This window comes from Geotrypetes seraphini, chromosome 2, assembly GCF_902459505.1.
Source record: "Geotrypetes seraphini chromosome 2, aGeoSer1.1, whole genome shotgun sequence".
In the NCBI taxonomy this organism is placed as follows: domain Eukaryota; kingdom Metazoa; phylum Chordata; class Amphibia; order Gymnophiona; family Dermophiidae; genus Geotrypetes; species Geotrypetes seraphini.
Genome location: NC_047085.1, coordinates 316,179,506 through 316,204,002, shown reverse-complemented (window position 1 = coordinate 316,204,002; position 24,497 = coordinate 316,179,506). Strand labels below are relative to the sequence as shown.

Sequence of the window (24,497 nt, the reverse complement as noted above, 5' to 3'; positions counted from 1 at the left end):
GACACTTGAGACCTATTTCACAGTATTTACATTCTGAAGGCCTTCGGTATCTCTGGCTTTTCCCCTTTGCGCTGACCCTGACGGTGGGAACTGCAACCAGAACAATTCGATCTTTGGAGGAGGCATGGAGAGTTTTTGACAACGCTGGAGGTGAGAAACAATGCGACTAAAGATACAACTAATACATCTGAGGCGGCGGCTGGGCAATGGAGACAAGGGAAGAAGGGTGCAGCCCCTCGCAGCCAGCAAAAGACTCAAGAACCAGTGTCCCCCTCCATGAACTTGCTATGGGAGGATGGTGGAGTTAACCTTTGGATTTTTGATATACAGGGACTGAATGGGTTTGTTGGAGTGACTGGGGTATGAATATATGTGGGTTCCTCCTCAATTAGAGGATATGAGGGGGGGGCTTGATATGGTAGGTTGTACGAGGTGTGCGTGTGTGTGAGAGTGCGCAAATGAGGTGATGAGAGAGGGGTAGAGGGGTCGTTGGTGATGTATGTTTGGGGCTATGTGAGGGAGGGGTAGCACCCTAAAGGGGATTAGGCCTCTCAGTTCAAGTGGAGCGAGGACTTGATGACCTGGTAATCCTTTTCTCTATGGGGCCTTGTATTCCGTTTTGCCAACCTGATGCTAGCTTGAGGATGGAGGGGGGAGAGATGGACCACCACATAGTTACATTCAGGTAAGAGTTGGAAGGTTTTGGATCTGGTTGGGCTATGGTGACGTTAATGGCTGGGATGATGGGGTCGCTTCTCTGGTTGTTGGGGGGGGTTTTGGCAATTCACATGTTGAGATTGAACCATGGTGAAGTTAGTGACCTGGAATGTAGGAGGGATTAATTTCCCCATTAAGTGCTAAAAAATTTTGCAACAGTTACATCATCGGGTTGATATTGTGTTCTTGCAAGAGATGCACTTAAGCGACTTGGAACATGCCAAATTGAAACGATAGTGGGTGGAGGACTGTTGCTGCCTCTGCAACAGTTAAGCAGCAGAGAGTGGCTATACTATTCCGTAAAGGAATAGTGGATCAGCTACAATTGTTGGACAGAGCTGCTGATGGAAGAATTGTGCTAAGGTCGGGGGATGATCACAAGACATTTTGCCGTGTGTATGCCCCCAGTGTGTGCGATAAAACCTTTTTATAATACTCTGACTAAGCCAAAGCCTTATAGTCATCTTCCCATTTTAGTAAAGGGTGATTTTAATACCCTTAGTGATCCCCTGTTGGATGGTATTGGGGAGTGGGAGTGGTGGGTGCAAAAGCATTTAACAATTTCAAGGCTGCCTTGGATCTAGTGGATGTCTAGAGTTCTTCATGGGGAGGAATTGGATTTCACCCATATGTCCCGGGCACATGGTACTCAATCCCGTATTGATTTATGTTGGTGTTCGATCAGTCGGGCAGAGATTGGGACGTACACAATTTCAAATCATGCATGGGTTTGGATTCAGTGGGAGGGGGAGTACCAAGCAGAGGAGGCAGCAATGGGTGTTGCCCTTAGTCCTTTACCATGACCTGCACTTTCAGGAAAAATTGCTCGCCTGTTGGAAGGAGTACAAACAGCATAATTCCTCCTTTGAGGAGGATCCAGTGCTTTTTTTGGAAGCTAACTTTGTAGTGGGGGGGGGGGGTGAATCGGGTTGGTTAGAAGCGATTGTTGCTAAAGTTTCAAGTTTCAAGTTTATTAAAATTTTGATGTAAAACCCAATATCAAATATTTTCAATGCGTATAACAATAATAATTTGGGGGGACAAAATAAGACAATTTATACTAATAAACATACAGTCGATATACATAATTAAATAGTGATACATAAGGAAAGAGGGGGTAAATTACAATTGTTTAAGAAAATAGAAAAACATTTAAGGAGAAACAACATCAGGAGGGTAATTAAAACAGGTTTAGCGACGATCGTTGACTTTAGTGAATCGGGGCCTTTCTCTCTGCTTAATTTGCAGCACCTGCATGCCACTTGCCGAATATAAGCAAAACAAACAGTTCTTTCACAGAAAAATTCAAAACAGGTTCTTTTCACACGGGTCTACTTAATGACCAATATCCATACCTTCTGGTTGAACAGTCACTTCAACAGGTAAGTCAGAGGTATCCATAAATTCCTCTACTGCATAATGGTCAGAAGCCGAGGACAAGTTTGGCAGATCCTCAACCATTTCTACATCCTGGCTGTGGCTAGGGTGAAGGGTATGACTTCTCTCATCATCCTCCTGCTTGGCTTCTGACCTGCTTTCTGGTCGGCACTCCTGCTGGCTTCCTTGCTGATTCTCCTCCCCCTTGCTTCCTCTTAGGGCTCTGTTCTTATGTGAGTCCCGGGAACTGAGTTTGATTTCTCCTGGGCAACCAGAGTTGGGGTTTTCTTAAAGGAACATGTATCAAATTCTCATGATAAACCCTAGCAGGTTTTCTAGTAATTTTAAACAGGTAAGGCACATTCTGCTGGGAACATTATACTCCTGCCTTTCATTCTCTGACTCAGGATCTGAGGGGTAGTCAGCCCATTCCAATTCTTTACACGTAACTTGGTCAGCTCTTCTGACAAAGGGACTATGCTTTACTTTCACTAACCCCTGGGACAAAGCCAGAGTTGGCTCTGTGTTTGTCACAATTTACATACCATAAAAATAATCCCTGCCAAGCTTCTGGCTCTGCAGACTGCGTAGATTGTGCTGGCCACCACGCTTTACCAAAGTGGCAGATCTGTGAGGGTTTGCCTGACTGCCTAAGCCTCTCTCAGTCCAGGGCTCCAGATATCATCCCTGGCTCTCTCTAGGTGCACCTAGAGGGAAATTCACTACTTTGTTCTTAACAATAGCAATAGCCCTTGACAAAAGGACATCAAGCTATTCATAGCCAGGCCAACTGCAATTTTTTTTTGTATAAGTGCTAATGAAACAACTACTTTTGGAAAGCCTGGGAATTGTAGGGGGTCCACATTCCTTGGGCAAAGTCCCACAGGACTGAGCCAAAATCTCACATAGTGGCACAAAGACATGGGGGCTGTATAGCCAAACTCCAAACCAGGTATTATCCCTGAGACCGTGACCTGGGAGCAGATGTTATGCTTGACCAAACGAAAGATATGAAACTCGTGTTAAAGCCGAATTGCCTCAGGGAAATGCATATCAGTGAATGGCTCAGGCAACCATAAAGCACAGTTACTTACCATAACAGGTGTTATCCAGGGACAGCAGGCAGATATTCTCACTGATGGGTGACTTCATCGACGGAGCCCCAGTACAGACACTTCAAGAACTTGGAAAGTTCTCGATAGCCCACACTGCGCATGCGCAAGTGCCTTCCCGCCCAACGTAGGCACGTGGTCCCTCAGTTAAGATAAGCCAGCTAAGAAGCCAACCCGGGGAGATGGGTGGGTTGTGAGAATATCTGCCTGCTGTCCCTGGATAACACCTGTTACGGTAAGTAACTGTGCTTTATCCCAGGACAAGCAGGCAGCATATTCTCTACATGTGGGTGAACTCCAAGCTAACCAGAAAGGGACGGTGGGAGAGTTGGCAATTTAGGAGAACAGATTACACAAAACTGACTGGCCAAACTGGCCATAGCGTCGGGAGAAAGTATCCAGACAGTAGTGTGAGGTGAAGGTATGAACCGAGGACCAAGTGGCGGCCTTGCAATCTCCTCAATAGGCGTGGACCTGAGGAAAGCGACAGACGCCACCATTGCTCTGACTTTATGCCCCTTGACCCGACCCTGCAGCGGGAGACCAGCCTGAGCATAGCAGAAGGAAATATAAGCAGCTAACCAGTTGGACAAGGTGCACTTGGAGACAGGACGCCCCAACCGATTTGGATCAAACGATATGAAGAGTTGAGGAGACGTCCAATGAGCTTGAGTGCGTTGCACGTAGAAAGCCAACGCCCTCTTACAGTAAAGAGTGTGTAGTGCCACTTCTCCAGGATGAGAATGAGGCTTAGGAAAAAACACAGGAAGAACAATGGATTGGTTGAGGTGGAAATCCGAAACTACCTTAGGCAAGAAGTTAGGATGAGTACGAAGGACCACCTTTCTCATGATGAAAAACAGTAAAAGGTGGGTCCACAACCAGAGCCTGCAGCTCACTGACTCTGCGAGCAGACGTGAGGGCAATCAGGAACACCACTTTCCAAGTGAAATACTTCAAAAGAGACTTATCGATGGGCTCAAATGGAGGTTTCATCAACTGAGCCAGAACCACATTCAGATCCCAAACCACCGGAGGAGACTTGAGGGGAGGATGGACATTGAGAAGACCTTTCATAAACCGGGAAACCACCGGATGTAGAGAGAGCGGTTTCCCATCAAGCGGCGGATGAAAAGCAGCAATGGCACCAAGGTGGAATCGAATAGATGCTGATCTGAGACCAGACCGAGACAAGTGCAGCAGATAATCCAGCACGGAAGACAAGGAGGCTCCATGCGATGTGTAGCACACCACGCAGCAAATCTAGTCCATTTCTGAGAGTACCACTGGCGAGTGGAACTCTTCAGAGAGGCCCCGAGAACATCCTGGACAAACTGAGAGAAATGGAAGGAAGGAATCACGTCGAGAGAAACCAAGCCGTCAAGTGCAGAGACTGCAGATTGGGATGCAGCAGCAAACCCTGACCCTGAGACAGCAGAGAAGGAAACACAGGCACAAGCAGAGGCTCCCTGACACTGAGTCGAAGCAGAAAGGAGAACCACGGCTGTCTGGGCCACCGAGGCGCTATCAAAATCCTGGTAGCGCGGATAGACTTGAGCTGGATGAGAGTCCTCAGAATCAGAGGGAATGGAGGGAACGCATAGAGGGTTGCTGCAATAACCTCCGGCCTGGACGGCGCTTTGATGAGCCAGTCGTCAAGGTACGGGAATACCTGAAGACCTTGCGTCCGCAGGGCCGCCACCACCACCACGAGGCACTTCGTGAAGACCCTCGGGGAGGATGCAAGGCTGAAAGGGAGAACCCGATACTGTAGATGAAGATCCCCCACCCGGAATCTTAGAAATCTGCGAAAGACCATGAATTTGTTCAACGCTCTGAGGTCCAGGATAGGGCGCAGGTCCCTGGTCTTTTTGGGGACTAGAAAGTACCAAGAGTAGAACCTGGTGCCCTGTTGACACACAAGGACCTCCTCCACCGCCCGGAGGCGAAGGAGGGCTTGAGCCTCTTGCAGAAGAAGGGGAAGTTGCGTCCTGTTGGAAAGACACTCTCTTGGAGGCCGGTCCAGAGGAACCCTCAGGAACTGAAGGGAGTAACCATCTCGGATGATGGAGAGAACCCAAAAGGTCCGACGTAATCAGCTCTCACTGGTGACAGAACAGGCTGAGACAACCTCCGATGGGAAGAGGAGAAGGCTCGTGGACAAACGGGGGCGGCATGCTCACACCAGGATAGTCAAAAAGACGGCACAGGCTTAGCCGCCGCAGGGACTTGTGGCTTTTGGGGGGCCCTCTGCTGCTGCTGACACCGGGGCGGCGGGCGTGAAAACGCCAGCTTGGACTTCTGCAATGCACAGCGACTCCGATAGAAGTAAAAACAACAAAAGAAGCCGCGGTGCAGGAAGGCACTTAGAAACGAACGCAGAGAAGAAAGACAGGGCTTACTGGCTCCGTGGAAAACTAAGAACTGAGGCCACGCTGAGGAGACGCGCCCCCTAGCTGACCGGGAAGGCACACGCACATACCCAGAGAGACAGAGGCCTACAAACTAGCCGGTAGAATGAACACCACCAGGAGGAAAACAATGACATATGTTGATTGTTTTGAAAGGCATGCCAAAAAGTTCCCGTAGATATCATGGAAAGGAAGCAAACAAACCTTTAGTAGATAACTACAAATCAAGGAAAAGACAATCCTTAGGAAAGGAAATGACTGTACAGAGTAGAGTTGCATGGGGACAGAAATCCCGCCCGTCCCCACCAGTATTCCTGCCCATCCCTGACAGAATCTCCTCCATCCCCACCCATCCCCATAAGGAATCCCCTCCGTCCCCACCCGACCCCATGAGGAATCCCCTCTGTCCCCACCCGACCCCCCCATAAAAAGCAGCAATTACTTCTGACAGTTTTGATTTTTTTTTAAGTCTTAGTTTATTTAAACCAACAATAAAATACAATATAAATAAATAACAGTGAACAGAAATAAGAGATGCATACATCACCGGAAAGAATTAGAATAGCCATGTGAACTGTAGGGTTGACTATTTCTTGTTAAAAGAAATAAGAATTCGATTTTTGGGCAATATAAAGCTCATATCTGTAGAGCAAACAAATCTGGTTCCACTATCTAACATAGGTAATTTGTGAGAGGTCCTTCCAAGATCCACAAATGGTTTTTAATGCAGCAATGAGTAAAGAATCAAACAATACAGCATCAAAATCATTTAAAGCAGAATTGAGAGAGGCACTTTTCAGGACAAGGGTTGCATAAGAAAAAAATGTAACAAAACTGATCTGGAAACCCCAAAACAAACTCAGCAAGTACTTCATTTTGTACTAAAAGTACAGATGGAGTATACCTGTACTGCATTGGTGAGCTGCAACCACATCATCACTTTGGTGAAGGTCTGTGATGATGTGGTCAGCCCAAAGGGCAAAGCTGCAAACTGGAAGTGTTGCTCCAACACATGAAACCACAAATACTTCCTGTGCTCCAAAAAAATTGGGGATGTGCAGATAGGCCTCCATCAAGGGAAGCAAGAAACACTCCTGGCGCCACAGATGCAATCACCAACCTCACCGTCTCCATTTGGAAATGTGGTATCTTGAGGGTGGGACACCGCTTTCAGGTCTAGAATCGGCCCCCAGGTCTAGAATCTTTGGAGCCTCTCTTGGGCACGATGAAGTATACAGAGTATCAGCCAGAGCCCGAGTCTTCCTCTGATATAGGCTCTATGGATTCCAGATCTAGCAATCTTTGCACTGTCGCTCTGAATTTGGCCACTTTTTCTGTCTTCCCTGCCAGGAGAATCTAATAAAAGGTTCAGGAGGGAACAAAAGAACTCAAGCTTGTACCTCCCTCCTACATAATGTCCAGCACCCAGCGATCTGTGGTGATCTCTGCCCATGCCCCCAATAGGCCAACAACCATCCTCCGATTCATGGTGGATCGGATGACAGCTTCTCTGGAGCTGTGACGGAGCAGGATCTTGAAGATTGAAGGCACCAAGCCACTCCAAATGTTTGTCTAGAGGTCAGAAAAGATCTCCGACTGAAGGCCCTCAAGAGAACTGGCAGTAGCATCTGCAGGTCCAAACATTATCCTGAACAGACCCTCTAGAGCAGGGGTGCCCACACTTTTTGGGCTTGCGAGCTACTTTTAAAATGACCAAGTCAAAATGATCTACCAACAATAAAATTTTAAAAAAACACAACGCACACTGTACGCATAGAAAATGTTAATTATCATTCCTATTCCAGGGTTTTTCAAAGAGGTCAAAGCAGATGACTCTGCACTGTCACCTCAGTAACAACCATACAAAAATAGACAAATATACCCCCTCCCTTTTTACTAAACCACGATAGCAGTTTTTAGAGCGCAGGGAGCTGCGCTGAATGCCCAGCGCTGCTCTCGACGCTCATAGGCTCCCTGCGCTAAAAAACACTATTGCGGTTTAGTAAAAGGGGACCTTAGTGTAAAATATAGACAGCAGATATAAATTCAGACACATTTTAATCACTCAATTTAAAATAAAATCATTCTTCCTACCTTGTCTGGTGATTTCATGAGTCTCTGGTTGCACTTTCTTCTTCTGACTGTGCATCCAATCTTTCTTCCTTTCTTTTAGCCTGTATGCTTCCTCTTCTCTAGACCTCATTCCCTTCCCCAACTTTTCCTTCCTCTCTCCCTGCCCTTTCTTTCTCTCTGCCTCCCTTTCTTTTTTTTCTGTTTCTCTTTCCTTCTGTCTCCCTGCCTGCCCTTTTTCTTTCTTTCTCCCTGCCCTCTCCCAAGCCACTGCCATCGGGAACCAGGACCCAAACCGCCACCAATAACAGGCCCGAAAGCCGACGCAGCCCCAAGCTCTCCCTGCTTCGGCCAACCAGCATTCCTCTCCCCGACGTTAATTCTGCCGTCGGGGAGAGGAAGGCTGATTGGCCCAAGATCGCGATCGACCTATTGGGGGAAATGCTGCCGGGTCCTGCCTTCGCGGAAACAGGAAGTAGGCAGGACCCGGCAGCAAGAAGAGCAAATGCTTTACTAACCTGTCTCCCGCATTAGCCCATAGCGAACGCTTGCTTCAGGGCTCTCAACATGTGCGTGCCGGCTTCCCTTCTTCTCCCCCCCCCTCCCCGGACATAACTTCCGGTTTCGGAGGGAAGAGAAAGGAAGCCGACACGCACACGTTAGAGCCACGGAGCATAAGTTCGCTACGGGCTGAAATCTCCAAGCCGTTTTTTTTTTTAATGTTCAGCAGCAGCGGCAGCAGATGACAGCTGGGCGATCGACTCGCGTTGCCTTCCTGAGTTACTGGTCGATCGCGATCGACGTGTTGCGCACCCCTGCTCTAGAGGCTCAAGGTCTGCTGTCCAGCAAAGATTTTGGTTTACAGCCCTGCACGCTGGCCATATGCTTTCCCAAAAAGTAACTGTCCTTTGTTTGGCAGTTTGCTCAGTTCACTTTTAACGCTGTCTGTACGAGGCTCCATGAATGACATGTGAGAATATCTGCCTGCTGTTCCCAGATATCACTTGGTTACAGTAAGTGTGCTTTCTTTTCCCCCAAAAGTGGATTCACAGGTAGTGCAGATTATCAAAATGCTGGTATTGAAGGATGCCCAGGACCACACAAAAGGCTTTCGAGACCATGGCCTCAGAATTGAAAGCAGCTGTCGCCCAGCTGGCCATTTTAAGTTGTGCCATGATTCAGACATGTGGACAAAGATCTCCAGTTTTTAATGACTGACGTGGATTAAATGGCTGATGCTCTGTATGAATTTTTCAGAGTCGTAAGCAAGATGTCAGCTTACTCCATTTCCACCCGCAGGGTGCTATGGATCAAACAGTGGACAGGGGATTCCTCCCTGTTTCCATGGTCCGACATCTCTCTCCTTCCCTCTCTCCTCCCAGTGGTCTGATCTCTCTCTCTCTCTCCTTCCTTTCCCCCCTTCCAACAGTCTGGCATCTCTCTCCTCTCCTTCCCACTGTCTGGTATCTCTCTCTCCCCTCCTTCCCTCCCCCTGGTCTAACATCTCTCCCTTCCAACCTCTCACAGGTCTCACTTATCACCTCCCTCCTCCCCCCAACCCATAGCCAAGGGATTCTCTCCCCTCTCCAGGCCCTGATCTTTAATCTCCATCCCAACTCCACAATTCCATACCCCGGGTCTACCGAGGTACCTGGTGATCCAGCAGGAGTCTTTGTTGCAGGAACGCAACCTCTTGCTCCTGCCTCCTTGTGGCAGCCTTCTAAAATAGCTGCTGTGTGCTCTCGTGGCAGCTCACGGTACTACAGGAAATGCTGTGAGCATCTATTTTTTTCCTTTAAGATGGCAGCCACGAGGAGGCAGGGGCAAGTTGGTCACGTTCCTGCCACAAAGATCCCCCCTGGACCAATAAGGTACCTCAGTAGGCCTAGGGGAGGGGGGAGATCATAGGGTTGGGAGGGAGATTAAAAGGTCAGGGCTTGGAGGTGATTCCATCAAACAACCTCAGGGCCTTTGCTAGGCCGGCTGCCTCCAAGGAAAGAGGAAGTTGCATATCTGAGGCGGTCCAGCCTAGTAAAGGCCCTGAGGTTGTCTGATGGAATCGCTAAATTAATGCTAGCGGCAGCTATGTGTAGAAGTTGAAAGCACAGTGAGCTTCTGCTGCCAGTCCATTAGGGCTGGCGAGAGAAAACGATGGTGGCAAAAGGAAGATATGCAGTAGCAGCAGGAGAGTGGAAGACTTACAGCACCGCACCACATACCACCACCATAACCCCCCTTGACAATGATGCACGTAGGCCCCTGGGGATACGCATACAGCGTGTTGGTATCTCTGATTTAAACAGCATGTGTACAGTTGGTTCCTCCCCAAGGTCCGGATCTTCCCCCAAATCTGGATCCTGCCCTGCAGGGATACAGCAGCACCTCCTACTATGGAGGACCCTAACTGGGAGAACAAAAGCATTAAAATAGAATCATTATTATCCAATTCGTCATCTGACCATGTATCCATGACCTATGCATGGCACTGTTGCTGGAAACAGTGCTCCTGGGGAGAGAAACCCCTGGTGCTAGCAGGGCCATGATTCTAGAGAGTTCCATGTGGCCCTTGTTAATCATATAAGCCTCAAACATCACTGTACCATGCTGAGAGCTGCTGGCGCTGGATTGTTCTATCTCTCTGCATCTTCTGCCTGGAAGCGATGAGTTGGGGCTGTAGCAGCTATAAAGCCCGAGCTGATATCTGTCCCATCTGGACTTTTGCTGTTGGAATTATTTAAAATATGCTGAGGCAACGGAGCTGCTTCAGGAAATTGGACTTCTGTCAGACTTATTTGATTTTTTTTTTCAGTTTATGAATTATTTAAAATTTTATTCCATTGTTTTTACCCCTATTCTTTTTATTTTATCAACTGAATTCTATTGTTTAACGGTTCCTCCCTTCTATTCCTTTTTCCATATTCCTTTAATTCATTTAGATATCATTTACATAGATGGTGCTCCTATCTGTAAAGTTAGGAATTTCTATGAAATATTCTACATGCTTCTCTCCTCGCCACTCCTCCCTACCCTCTTCTAAACCCTTCCTCTGTAATGTCGCCTAGAGCTTGTATAGGTATGTGCAACGCACAAATGGAAGAAATAAATTAAAAATAAAATAAATATCTGCCTCAAGAAGCCTGGAATCCAGATTGCTTGTGTATTCCGATTACCTCTCAAGCCCAACGCACCTGCCGGATCAACCCCCACTGGATCAAGTGCATGCAAATGGGGGAGGGGAGGAGGAACAGAGTCAGTCCTGAACCTGGAAAAAGTTGCCATGGAATCATGCAGCCTGTGCTCAAGCCCACTGCGCATGAACCTGGAGCAAGTCTTGCTCCCAAGGGAATGGTTCCTGAGTCCCCAAACTGCAGACTGTCCAAGTGGGTGCACTGCAAAGCAGTCTGCCCTTTGGAAGCAGGCCCTCGACCTCGAGCCTGCGCTCTCCCGCAGCCAAAGCTGTCCCACAAAGGGGATCCTCTGCAGCTCCGAAAGCCTCACAAACTTAGCAAAAAAAACCTCAAAAAACTAATTTAAATGAAAATAAACATGAGCAGAAAAAACAAGCTCCTACTGTCTCGCTTGTAGGAAGACAATCGAGGAGCTGAAAGACAGCCCAGAGGTAAAGGAGGAGCAAAAAAAAATGCAAATGAAGCTCCCTACAAGAGCTCTCTTATGAGAAGAGGCCGACCACCCACAGGTTCAAATAGTGTCATACTAGAATTAAATTTCTCATGAGTAGATTATAGATAAATCATGTAGAAATTTCAAGTAACTCAGATTGTTTAAATGAAATAAACCAACTAGATTGTAATGGACTATCACCATATATTTTAAAATCAAAATAGAGCTTTAAATTCAATACTGGCTGTCTATGGAAGCACATGTAGGGGGTTAAGAGCCATAGGACCGCACCCCCATTTTGGTTTTTACTCCTGATTTTTGACAGGGGGCTTCAAACTGCGACTAAGCTTCTTGTGATGCATTTTATTATAATTTACAGAAATACAAAGAGAAAACCCCACACTCCCTTTTAGAATGTGTAGCTCTTTAGACTTGGCAAAAGAGGGATAATGAAGCACACTAATAACTCCTACCTCCTCTTATGCAAGTCTCTCACTAATATTTCCATCAGTGCATACTGCTAAATGTACTCTATTAGTCTTAAACTGCATTACCTTTATAGGACACTGTCTAAGAGACCCCTATTTGTCTTGCTAAAATTAAAAACTGCACCCAAAATGATCACATTATATATTATACCTGAACTGGGCTTTGATGTTGCTAGGGCTAGCAGATCTGGTTTGTATTTCTCTCTCTTGTTTTTCTCTCAAGATCCTCTCAGCTAGCAGAAAGTACGTAGCCGTAATGTGATTGTACTTATTGGTTTCCAGGGCACTAAAGAAAAACAAAGAGAAAAATAGCACACAGTGCACATGAATGATTTCTTCAAAGTGGACATGTGGCTCACACAACTTACAATCAATGCTAGTCACAAAAAGGGAAATTAGCATTCTTGACAAATGCCTTGTAGCTGAGAAGAAACAAGTCAAGTAATCCAGCTGGGACACATTTTGGAACATTTCCAAACAAAGAAAATGACCACATGCGTTACAGAAGAACTTCAGCATTAACACGTTAACCTTAATAGGTGTGTCATAAGCAATGCCAGAAATTCACTGTTCTAGTCTTGACCTTTTCTGTTCTGGAATGCATGAAAATAAAGATGAAAACCAAGAAAGAAGTAGTGCACATCAGCCTACAGGTAGCATATTAATGGGCTTGGCAGAAAGTAAAGTATTCTCAAGCATTGGTGGCATGGCCCTAAGTAGCTGGGCAACTCCAGTGTTCCAGCCTTCCCAAATAAACAAAAATGTTCCTTAGTGCAATGGCACTCCAATTCAAAGTAACAGGTTCTCTCTGCCTATGAATATATCCAAAATTAGTCCAAAAGGGAACCATGCTTATTCTTCACCATTGACAATTTCCAGGCATAATTTTATTTAGAAACCAAACTGGAAAAAAAGAAATCTGATTAAAAACTGGCATGATTTTATTTAGAAACCAAACTGAAAAAAAAAATCTGATTAAAAACTGGCATGATTTTGTTTTAGTATACAAAGTAATTAACAATTTGTGAAAACAGTAGAACTATTAGAAAACTTCAGTCCATACAGCCTCAATTATATAGTTTCTTTATTCTTTTGTCTTTTATCTTTTATGACCTCAGTAGTACAAACTGTGAGAAGATTTTCATTCACAGTATAGTATGTACTAAAATCTTCATCGGTCTATCTTATTTATTTACTTTATATATATTATTTAGTTTATTATTCAAATAAGTTAGAAAAGGTTACTCATCTCTTTATCAGAGCATAGCAGGGGTTCTTCACCGACATAGGCTATGTTTCGCCGCTAGGGCTTTATCAAGGTAATCCCCTGATAAAAAAGAGAGAGATAATATATCATAGTTATTAGTCTAAAAAAGCTATTCAGCAGTTCTTATCAACAGCTCCTAGGGGTATCGTTTCTAGCCCATATAAAGCAGTTGAAAAAAGTTTACAATTATATCTTAAAAGTTGTTAAATACCTTTGTTATGCCGATTCCACACGTACTGCCATCATTGTAGTTTGGTTTAGGCAGAACAATATGGCCGCGGCGTTTTTTATGCAAAATAAAAGCGTCATGATCTCATATACACGTACCCAATCAGCTTCCAGAACTAGCCCCGGGTCATTTAAACCAGTGTCATCCATTCTACTTCTGCATTCAAACCATTAGGTTTAACAGTATTTAAAGTATAGATCATTCGTTGTTCCTTGAAATTCAAACGTTCATTATAATTCCCCCCTTCCCACCCTATATTAACATGATCAATAATTCTCCATTTAAGATCAGTGATTTTATGTTTCTGAGTTTGCCAGTGTTGCACAAGAGGTGCTTCGAGGCTACCGGTATTTATTTTAGATTTATGCTCAGTAAGTCTTATCATTATTTTCCGACTTGTCCTACCTATATATACCAAGTCGCACGGACATTGAATCGCATAAATCACATGAGTACTAGTGCAGGAGGTATTCATCTTCGATTTAAAGGTTTTGTTAGTACCAGGGTGAGTCCATTCAGGGCCTACTAGTGCCTGGGCACACCATTGGCATTGTCCACAGGTTTCATGAGTAAATTGTTGGTCAGTATCAGCAGTTTTATTTTTATCCTCAAATTTATATAGGGATAAAAATTCCCCTATAGTTTGTCCTCTCTTATATGATACAGTAGGATATTCACCAAAACAAGAATGGAGCTGAGCTACTGACCAGTGTATTTTAATAGTTTGAAAAAATCTACTGCTAAGGTCAGTAAAAGGAAGCACACATATCATAGTTTCATCTATATCGGTAGCTCTTTTTTCTTGAATCAAAAGAGATCGTTGGGCATACTTAGCTAAGTACCGGTACCGGTAAGTACCGGTAAGTACTTACCGGTAGGTAGTACTTACCGGTAGGTAGGATATTCACCAAAACAAGAATGGAGCTGAGCTACTGACCAGTGTATTTTAATGGTTTGAAAAAATCTACTGCTAAGGTCAGTAAAAGGAAGCACACATATCATAGTTTCATCTATATCGGTAGCTCTTTTTTCTTGAATCAAAAGAGATCGTTGGGCATACTTAGCTAAGTACCGGTACCGGTAAGTACCGGTAAGTACTTACCGGTAGGTAGTACTTACCGGTAGGTAGGATATTCACCAAAACAAGAATGGAGCTGAGCTACTGACCAGTGTATTTTAATAGTTTGAAAAAATCTACTGCTAAGGTCAGTAAAAGGAAGCACACATATCATAGTTTCATCTATATCGGTAGCTCTTTTTTCTTGAATCAAAAGAGATCGTTGGGCATACTTAGCTAAGTACCGGTACCGGTAAGTACCGGTAAGTACTTACCGGTAGGTAATACTTACCGGTAGGTAGGATATTCACCAAAACAAGAATGGAGCTGAGCTACTGACCAGTGTATTTTAATAGTTTGAAAAAATCTACTGCTAAGGTCAGTAAAAGGAAGCACACATATCATAGTTTCATCTATATCGGTAGCTCTTTTTTCTTGAATCAAAAGAGATCGTTGGGCATACTTAGCTAAGTATGCCCAACGATCTCTTTTGATTCAAGAAAAAAGAGCTACCGATATAGATGAAACTATGATATGTGTGCTTCCTTTTACTGACCTTAGCAGTAGATTTTTTCAAACTATTAAAATACACTGGTCAGTAGCTCAGCTCCATTCTTGTTTTGGTGAATATCCTACTGTATCATATAAGAGAGGACAAACTATAGGGGAATTTTTATCCCTATATAAATTTGAGGATAAAAATAAAACTGCTGATACTGACCAACAATTTACTCATGAAACCTGTGGACAATGCCAATGGTGTGCCCAGGCACTAGTAGGCCCTGAATGGACTCACCCTGGTACTAACAAAACCTTTAAATCGAAGATGAATACCTCCTGCACTAGTACTCATGTGATTTATGCGATTCAATGTCCGTGCGACTTGGTATATATAGGTAGGACAAGTCGGAAAATAATGATAAGACTTACTGAGCATAAATCTAAAATAAATACCGGTAGCCTCGAAGCACCTCTTGTGCAACACTGGCAAACTCAGAAACATAAAATCACTGATCTTAAATGGAGAATTATTGATCATGTTAATATAGGGTGGGAAGGGGGGAATTATAATGAACGTTTGAATTTCAAGGAACAACGAAAAATCTATACTTTAAATACTGTTAAACCTAATGGTTTGAATGCAGAAGTAGAATGGATGACACTGGTTTAAATGACCCGGGGCTAGTTCTGGAAGCTGATTGGGTACGTGTATATGAGATCATGACGCTTTTATTTTGCATAAAAAACGCCGCGGCCATATTGTTCTGCCTAAACCAAACTACAATGATGGCAGTACGTGTGGAATCGGCATAACAAAGGTATTTAACAACTTTTAAGATATAATTGTAAACTTTTTTCAACTGCTTTATATGGGCTAGAAACGATACCCCTAGGAGCTGTTGATAAGAACTGCTGAATAGCTTTTTTAGACTAATAACTATGATATATTATCTCTCTCTTTTTTATCAGGGGATTACCTTGATAAAGCCCTAGCGGCGAAACATAGCCTATGTCGGTGAAGAACCCCTGCTATGCTCTGATAAAGAGATGAGTAACCTTTTCTAACTTATTTGAATAATAAACTAAATAATATATATAAAGTAAATAAATAAGATAGACCGATGAAGATTTTAGTACATACTATACTGTGAATGAAAATCTTCTCACAGTTTGTACTACTGAGGTCATAAAAGATAAAAGACAAAAGAATAAAGAAACTATATAATTGAGGCTGTATGGACTGAAGTTTTCTGATATCTAGCCTTAAAAAATCTTTATATTACCGCCTTTTATATTTGTCTAACAGTAGAACTATGACACTACACCAGAACTCTGTAGGAAATGTGTACACGACAGTGTTCTCCCTAGTGCCTTTTAGCCGGGTGTCACGAATCCTGCTGCCACCGCTGCTCAACATTTTTTAAAAACCCTCACACTGGCTTGGGGATTCCCCAGGCTGACTCAGCACAGCATGAAAAGCTGCCGAAAGTTCAGTGTTTGACTCCCACCTTTTAAAAAAAAAAAACAAAAAAACACGGCAGTAAGCAACTTGAACTCATGCTCTAGGGCTCTAACGGTACCACTGTGCATGCCGGCTTCCCTTCTCTTCCCTCCGAAACCGGAAGTTACGTCCCGGGGGGGGGGAATAAGGAAGAGAAGGGAAGCCGGCACGGTCAGTGCTACCATTAGAGCCCCAGAGCATGTGGGAGATAGATCAGCGACAGAGGGAAGCTTACAACTTGCTGCTCTTGCTTGCTTCGGGCCTTTCTCACTGCCGGGTCCTGCCTACTTTCTGTTTCCGCAAAGGCAGGACCCAGCAACGAGGAAGGTAGGGTGGGGAGGAACAAGACGCTGAAGGGAACTGGGGAAGGGAGAGAGGGAGGGAAAGTGGGGTGGAGAGGAACAGACACTGAAGGGAAATGGGGAAGAGAGATTCCAGACTATGGGGGAGCAGAGGGAAGAAGATGGGTGCCAGACCAATTGGGGGGGGGAGTGGAGGGAGAGATGGAAGAGAGAGGCACAGTAACAGAGCATAGGGAAGAAAAAGCAGACAGTGGATGGAAGGAAATGAATGAGAAGACGAGGAAAGCAGAAACCAGACAACAAAGGTAGAAAAAAAAAGTTTCTTTTTTTGCTTTAGAATAAAGTAGTATATTAGTTGTGTTGATAAACATTTATAAACAAAGCCCTGCCAGCTGAACATCTCTTTCTCTAGTTTGGCAGCCAGAACTTTGATTTATAAAATGACAATTGTACAGAATATTGTTTCTTTTATACTTTAATAAAATAAGTTCAGTATAAAACTATGCAAAGCTTGTGCGGAAGGGATCAGATGGTTTGCAGGGACGGGGACTGAGCTCGTGGGGACAGGACGGGAACCGGGACTGAGCTCGTGGGGACAGGGACAAAGTTTTTCCATGTGCCATTCTCTACTCTTGATCATGGATCACTTATTCTACATACAATAGATCACCAGCTCCACATTGGTTTCCATTCACAGGGCTTTCAACCCCTTGATCACCATACCACACTGCACAAATTTTATCATATGTTGTGTCCATCCTATGTGTCTTTTTAGCATCCTATCACTGCACACATATCACTCATTGTGCTTCTTCTACACATCAGTTTAGTATTTATCCAGAACACACTATAACACACATCTCACATATGTTATTTTCAACACATATACTTGCTACAGTCTCATTTCATTATTTTCCCAAACAGGACTCCTGAAGTGTTTTTCAAAACACAGACTGTGTCAGGTCCTTGGTCTGTATCTTATCTTAGTATTTATATACCATTTATAGCCTAAGTAGTTTACATTCAGGTACTCAAGCATTTTTTCATATCTGTCTCAGTGGGCTCACAGTCTATCTAATGTACCTTGGGCAATGGGAGATTAAGTGACTTGCCCAGGGTCATAAGAAGCAGTGTGGGATTTGAACCCACAACCTCAGGGTGCAGAAGCTGTAGCTCTAACCACTATACCACACACTACAACGTTTAACTGACCTTAATAAAGTCTCAACATCTTGTAAGTCATTTCTGCAGTTTCTTTTGGGATTTTTGTTTTTTTTTTGGGGGGGGTCTCTTGTATTTTTTAATACATAAAATGTTAACTACTGCAGATGTCTGCCTGCTAGGGATCAGATGTTGCAACTCCAGCTGTTACAAATCACTGTGAACAAGCATGTGCTAGGGACAGGTTATAAGACTACTGGCGGGGGGGGGGGGGGAGAGAGAATTGTACTTAACTGCATAATGCAGAATTCTACATGGGCATTGGTAGCTGTCCTCGATCCCTCTTCTCTTACAAAAAAAAACCCAACAAAACTGTGTGGCAAGAGGTGATGGTGGACTGATGCACATCAGACCACATCCTTCTCACAATGCCAGCTTAGGTGCAACTGTTTATTTCAACTACGCGGATGTTGTGATAGGGCAGAGTACACTACGGGGGTTCAAGGAAGGATTGGATAAATTCCTGAACGATAGGGGGATTGAAGGATACAGATAGAGGTAGAGATAGGTTTTAGACAGAGTATGGATAGAAGGATAAAAGGGATTAGAGAAGGATCACATTACAGGTCATGGGCCTGATGGGCCACCGCGGGTGCGGACTGCTGGGCACGATGGACCTCGGGTCTGACCCAGCGGAGGCAACTTCTTATGTTCTTATGTACAGAGCCTGGAATAGTTTCAATGAACAGTTGAACCTAGGCTAGCAGAGTAAGAGGAGAATGCAGTCCAATGTGCAGCTATTCACTATCACCTTTGACAGCATTAGTGTGCTGGCAGGTCCAGAGTGCGAGCAAAGACTTTTGGGCTATTATACTGAACAATCTGACCCTGGGAATGTCTGCACATAGACTGAATGGCTTCTGCATTGGCCAAGGCTGAATCAGCACATTAATCCTGATGCTTCTGCACTTGTATCTGTGGCTAAACATAAGAACATAAGAAACGCCTTCACCGGATCAGACCTAGGTCCATCTAGTCCGGCGATCCGCACACGCGGAGGCCCAGTTAGGTGCTCCCTGTTGGAGACCCGGATTTCCCATACCCCCCGATATGATCTGCAAGAAGGTGTGCATCCAACTTGCGCTTGAAACCCTGAACACTAGTCTCTGCCACAAGCTCCTCTGGGAGAGCATTCCAAGCGCTCACCACTCGCTGTGTGAAACAGAACTTCCTGACTTTTGTCCTGAACCTGCTGCCACACAGTTTCAGGCTATGACCTCTTGTCCGCGTCACATCTGAAAATGTCAGTAATGCTTCTTCCTGGTCTATTATGTCAAATCCTTTTAATATTTTAAAAGTCTCTTATCAAATCCCCTCTCAATCTTCTCTTTTCGAGGGTGAACAGTCCTAGTTTTCTGAGGCGTTCTTTGTAGCTCAAATTCTCCATACCTTTGACTAGTTTTGTGGCTCGCCTCTGCACCCTCTCCAGCAGAGTTATATCCTTCTTGAAGGGGAGAGCCAAGGAGAGCAGAAAGAAGCAAGAACAGGCAAAAATACTATCGGGGCAGCGGCGAGAGTAGCTCCGCCCACCCCCACCGCGTCATCGAAGACCGACTGGGCTCCTCCATAACAGGAGTCGAGCCAGCGGCAGAGAGCAGCAGAAGCGGAGGAGAAGCAAGGAGGAGCGAAGGAGAACCAAGAGAGAGAGAAGGAGAGGCAGGGGAGAGCCAAGGAGAGCAGAAAGAAGCAAGAACAGGCAAAAATACTATCGGGGCAGCGGCGAGAGTAGCTCCGCCCACCCCCACCGCGTCATCGAAGACCGACTGGGCTCCTCCATAACAGGAGTCGAGCCAACGGCGCACGGCCGTTCGGCGCGCGGCGAAGGCGAGCGGCAAAGGCGCTCGCCTTAGCGAGAGCGCCTTTGCGAAGGGCTTTTGCAAAGGGACTAGTCTTTCAAGTCTTTCACACAAGGTTACTGAGGAGGCGTCAAGCAGGCAGAGAAAGTAAGAGAGGACACCAGAAGCAAGCAGAGAGAGCGAGAGAAGACACAAACAGCAGGCTGATAGAGAGAGACAGAGGACACCAGCAGAAGGCAGAGAGAGCAAAGAAAAGACACCTGCAGCAAGCAGAGAGTGAGAGAGGGCACCAATGGAAGCAGAGGGGAACCAGAAGATGAGCTTTCCAGTATTCTGCACGGACTGTCATATGTATGACTACCTCCCCTCGGGGAGACAGTCATATGTATGCGGCCGGTGTCAGGAGCTGAAAAGCTTGAAGACTGAAGTCAAGCGACTAGAGGGCAAGATACAGGAACTAGAAGGACTTTACACCATGGAGGACCCAATCAAGGCAGCTGAAGTCTTCACGAGAGAGAGACACATTGAGAAGGAAGTCAGGGAACTTGAGAAATTCATTGAGGAAGCATACAGGATGAAGGTGGAAGAGAACGAACTTCGTATGAAAGAAGAAGTTACCCCGACACCAACATGGAAGGGAGAACAAGAAACAGATGACCTCGAAGAAGACATACACAGAGGGATACTGCAGGAAGAGGAGAATTTGGCTAGTCGAGGCCCAGAAGAAGAAAGAGCGAACCACACCAAGGACATTGACCTGAGACCGGAGCGAAAATTGAAGAAGGGAAAATCGGCGATCCTAGTGGGAGACTCGATCCTGAGGCATGTGGACAGCCACATAGCAGGAGGGAGAGAGGATCGATTGGTTACCTGCCTCCCAGGAGCAAGAACCAAGGACATCGTGGACAACATTGGAAAGATCCTAGGCAGTGCGGAGACAGAAGAGACCGCAGTAATGATCCACATCGGGACGAACGATGTCAGCAGGAGAGACTATAGAAGAAGCAAGCTGATAGAACAGTTCAAGATTCTGGGAAGGAAGCTGAAGATGAGGACCCAGAAGATAGCATTTTCAGAGATCCTACCAGTACCTAGGGCAGATGTGAAAAGGCAGGAAGAACTACAATCAATAAATGCGTGGATGAGGAAATGGTGTGAGGAAGAGGGATTCCACTTTGTGAGGAACTGGACAACATTCTGGGGCAAGAGCAAGCTTTACAGGAAAGATGGACTACACCTGAGCACGGCAAGAACTAGACTTCTAGCAAACAACGTCAGGAGAGGAATAGAACAGGCTTTAAACTAACAAGAAGGGGAAAGCCGACAGTCGACCAAGCGTCGACGATTCGGAAGAAGGTATCCTGTGAAGATACTGAGGGGAAAAAAGGCCGGGAAGAAGCAAGGGACAAATTGCAAGAGTCGACTAACCCAGAAGAGGAGGTTAGAAAGATTGTAGCAAAAGAGAAGAAAATAAAGACTGAAGCGCAGGGAATGGAAATGAAGACAACAAAACACCAGGATCTAAATTGCATATATACCAATGCAAGGAGCCTGAGAAACAAAATGGGGGAACTAGAGGCTTTGGCCAATGCAGAAGACATAGACATCATTGGAATTTCAGAAACATGGTGGAATGAGGAAAACAAATGGGATACAGCACTGTCGGGGTACAAACTCTATCGCCAGGACAGATCAGGACAGAAAGGAGGTGGAGTAGCCCTATACATAAAAGAAAGCATACGATCGACAAAAATGGACACAGCAGAGACGGCCAACAAGCTAGAATCGCTATGGGTTAAAATACCAGGAAAGAAAGGGCCTGAAATAAAGATAGGCCTGTACTATCGTCCACCTGGACAAACCGGAGATATCGATGAAGAAATGGAAGCCGAGATGAAGCGAGAAAGCAAAAGCGGGAATACAGTTATTATGGGAGACTTCAACTACCCTGGGATAGACTGGAGTCTTGGAAGCTCAAAATGCGCTAGAGAGACAGAATTCCTGGAAGCTACACAGGATTGCTTCATGGAGCAGCTTGTTAGAGAACCAACGAGAGGAAATGCCACTCTGGATCTAATCCTAAATGGGTTAAGGGGACCTGCAAAGGAAGTAGAAATAGTGGGACCGTTGGGAAGCAGTGATCATAATATGATCAAGTTCAAGGTTGAAGTAGGAATACCGAAAGGGAAGAGAACCATAGCGACAACTTTAAACTTCAGGAAAGGAAACTACGAGGCAATGACTTAGGAACACTTCCAAAAAATGGCAAACGGTACAACAAGCCTGGTCTTTTTTCGGGATCCGGAAGGTTCGCCCCCCACATTTCGCCCCCCACATTTCACCCCCCACATTTCGCCCCCAGACACATTTCGCCCCCACACATTTCGCCCCCCGGATGTTTCGCCCCCACACATTTCGCCCCCACACATTTCGCCCCCACATTTCGCCCCCACATTTCGCCCCCACACATTTCGCCCCCGACTCGGAGCGCAAATCCTTACCTCGGAGCGCAAATCAGTCCAGCTACTGTTGTGAGCGCGAGAGAAGCCAAGGGGGATCGAGGCTTGGCCAAGATCGAGGCTTGGCCAAAGCGAGACAGCGTCCCGCGTCCCGCGAGAGCTGTGCGCGAGCGAAGCCAAGGGGGGGAGGGAGTTGTGAGCGCGAGAGAAGCCAAGGGGTATCGAAGCCTGGTGATGAAGGGGGATCGGGCCCAAGGTCAGAGCGAGACAGCGGAAAGGGATGAAGGGGGATCGGGGCTTGGGCGAGACAGCGGAAAGAGATGAAGGGGGATCGGGGCTTGGGCCGAAAGGGAACATGAGATGTGCGCGAGCGAAGCCAAGGGGGGGTAGGGAGTCGAAGCCTGGGGATGAAGGGGGATCGGGCCCAAGGCCAGAGCGAGACAGCGGAAAGGGATGAAGGGGGATCGGGGCTTGGGCCGAAAGGGAACATGAGCTGAGCGAAGCCAAGGGGGGGTAGGGAGTCGAAGCCTGGGGATGAAGGGGGATCGGGCCCAAGGCCAGAGCGAGACAGCGGAAAGGGATGAAGGGGGATCGGGGCATGGGCGAGACAGCGGAAAGGGATGAAGGGGGATCGGGGCTTGGGCCGAAAGGGAACATGAGATGAGCGAAGCCAAGGGGGGGTAGGGAGTCGAAGCCTGGGGATGAAGGGGGATCGGGCCCAAGGCCAGAGCGAGACAGCGGAAAGGGATGAAGGGGGATCGGGGCATGGGCGAGACAGCGGAAAGGGATGAAGGGGGATCGGGGCTTGGGCCGAAAGGGAACATGAGATGAGCGAAGCCAAGGGGGGGTAGGGAAGTCGAAGTCTGGGGATGAAGGGGGATCGGGCCCAAGGCCAGAGCGAGACAGCGGAAAGGGATGAAGGGGGATCGGGGCTTGGGCCGAAAGGGAAAATGAACTGAGCGAAGCCAAGGGGGGGTAGGGAGTCGAAGCCTGGGGATGAAGGGGGATCGGGCCCAAGGCCAGAGCGAGACAGCGGAAAGGGATGAAGGGGGATCGGGGCATGGGCGAGACAGCGGAAAGGGATGAAGGGGGATCGGGGCTTGGGCCGAAAGGGAACATGAGATGAGCGAAGCCAAGGGGGGGTAGGGAGTCGAAGTCTGGGGATGAAGGGGGATCGGGCCCAAGGCCAGAGCGAGACAGCGGAAAGGGATGAAGGGGGATCGGGGCTAGGGCCGAAAGCGAACATGAGCTGAGCGAAGCCAAGGGGGGGTAGGGAGTCGAAGTCTGGGGATGAAGGGGGATCGGGCCCAAGGCCAGAGCTAGACAGCGGAAAGGGATGAAGGGGGATCGGGGCTTGGGCCGAAAGGGAACATGAGCTTATCCCGCTGGAGCGCGCTGATAAGTGCAGCAAGGCCTGAAGTAGGGGAAAACGCTCAGGGGCGAAAGGTGCGAGGGCGAAATGTATGTATAGTCGCCAGTGCTAAATTCGGCCAATCTGGCGCCAATGACTTTGCAAAATTCACCAGAGCTTCTATAAATATGACATGTTCTTGCCTCTTGGTCATTTAGTCCTTTCGATTTCCTGATTAACTGATCTGTGTAGTGATTTATTTTGTTATGGAATCAGTTCTTTCAAAGCGTGGCAAGAAGAAGCTAGTTTACGAAAATCATATTTATGTATTCTCTAAACGAACAGCAGATGACAGACATGCTATTTGGGTATGCGAAAAGCGGTCAAGGTGTAAAGGACGCGTTTGGACTGAAGGAATTGATGGCGAAGTTGTGAAAATCGTAAATATACATAATCATGCAGCACAGGCAGCAAGGCCTGAAGTAGTTCGATTAATCAATGAAGTTACTTCCAGGGCAAGGTCGACACAGGAGACGCCACAGCAGATTCTTAGTGAGGTCATTTCAGGCAGCCATGCAAACGTTGGAGCGCTTCTGCCTAGAAAAGATTCGCTAAAGAGATCAATTCGATCGTCAAGACAAGTCGAGGGTATGCCGCGGCTGCCTCAAACCGTTGATCAACTCGTCATCCCGCCAGAATTTCAGGAGATCAATATCAATGGCGTCCAACAGCAATTTCTTTTGTGGGACTCGGGTAAACTTTTCTTTTCAAGCTATTAGCATTATGTACTCGTACATGTAGGCGTTATTTGCTCGCATTTTATATCACTTTGTGGCACATAAAATGGCCCAAAATTTCTTAATTTATTAGAATTGGTCAAACAAGTATGTCTTAGTTTTCTAAGCCGTTTTAAGCGTTATCTTGAATTATTGTTGCTATATAATCTTCCACATTTAATTTTACTAAATTACTTGGTACAATTTTAGTAGAATTTGTGAAACATTCCATTAACGTAAT

At 46.1% G+C, this 24,497-nt stretch overlaps 1 protein-coding gene across 1 annotated transcript in view; it reads right to left on the bottom strand.

Moving 5' to 3' along the window:
• The window catches only part of SNRK (SNF related kinase), a 107,587-nt gene that overhangs the window by 13,154 nt on the left and 69,936 nt on the right, over positions 1–24,497 (bottom strand). The window contains exon 4 of the mRNA XM_033930079.1: positions 11,948–12,082. Coding sequence (XP_033785970.1) covers positions 11,948–12,082 — 135 coding nt within the window. The remainder of the gene's footprint in view (positions 1–11,947; positions 12,083–24,497) is intronic.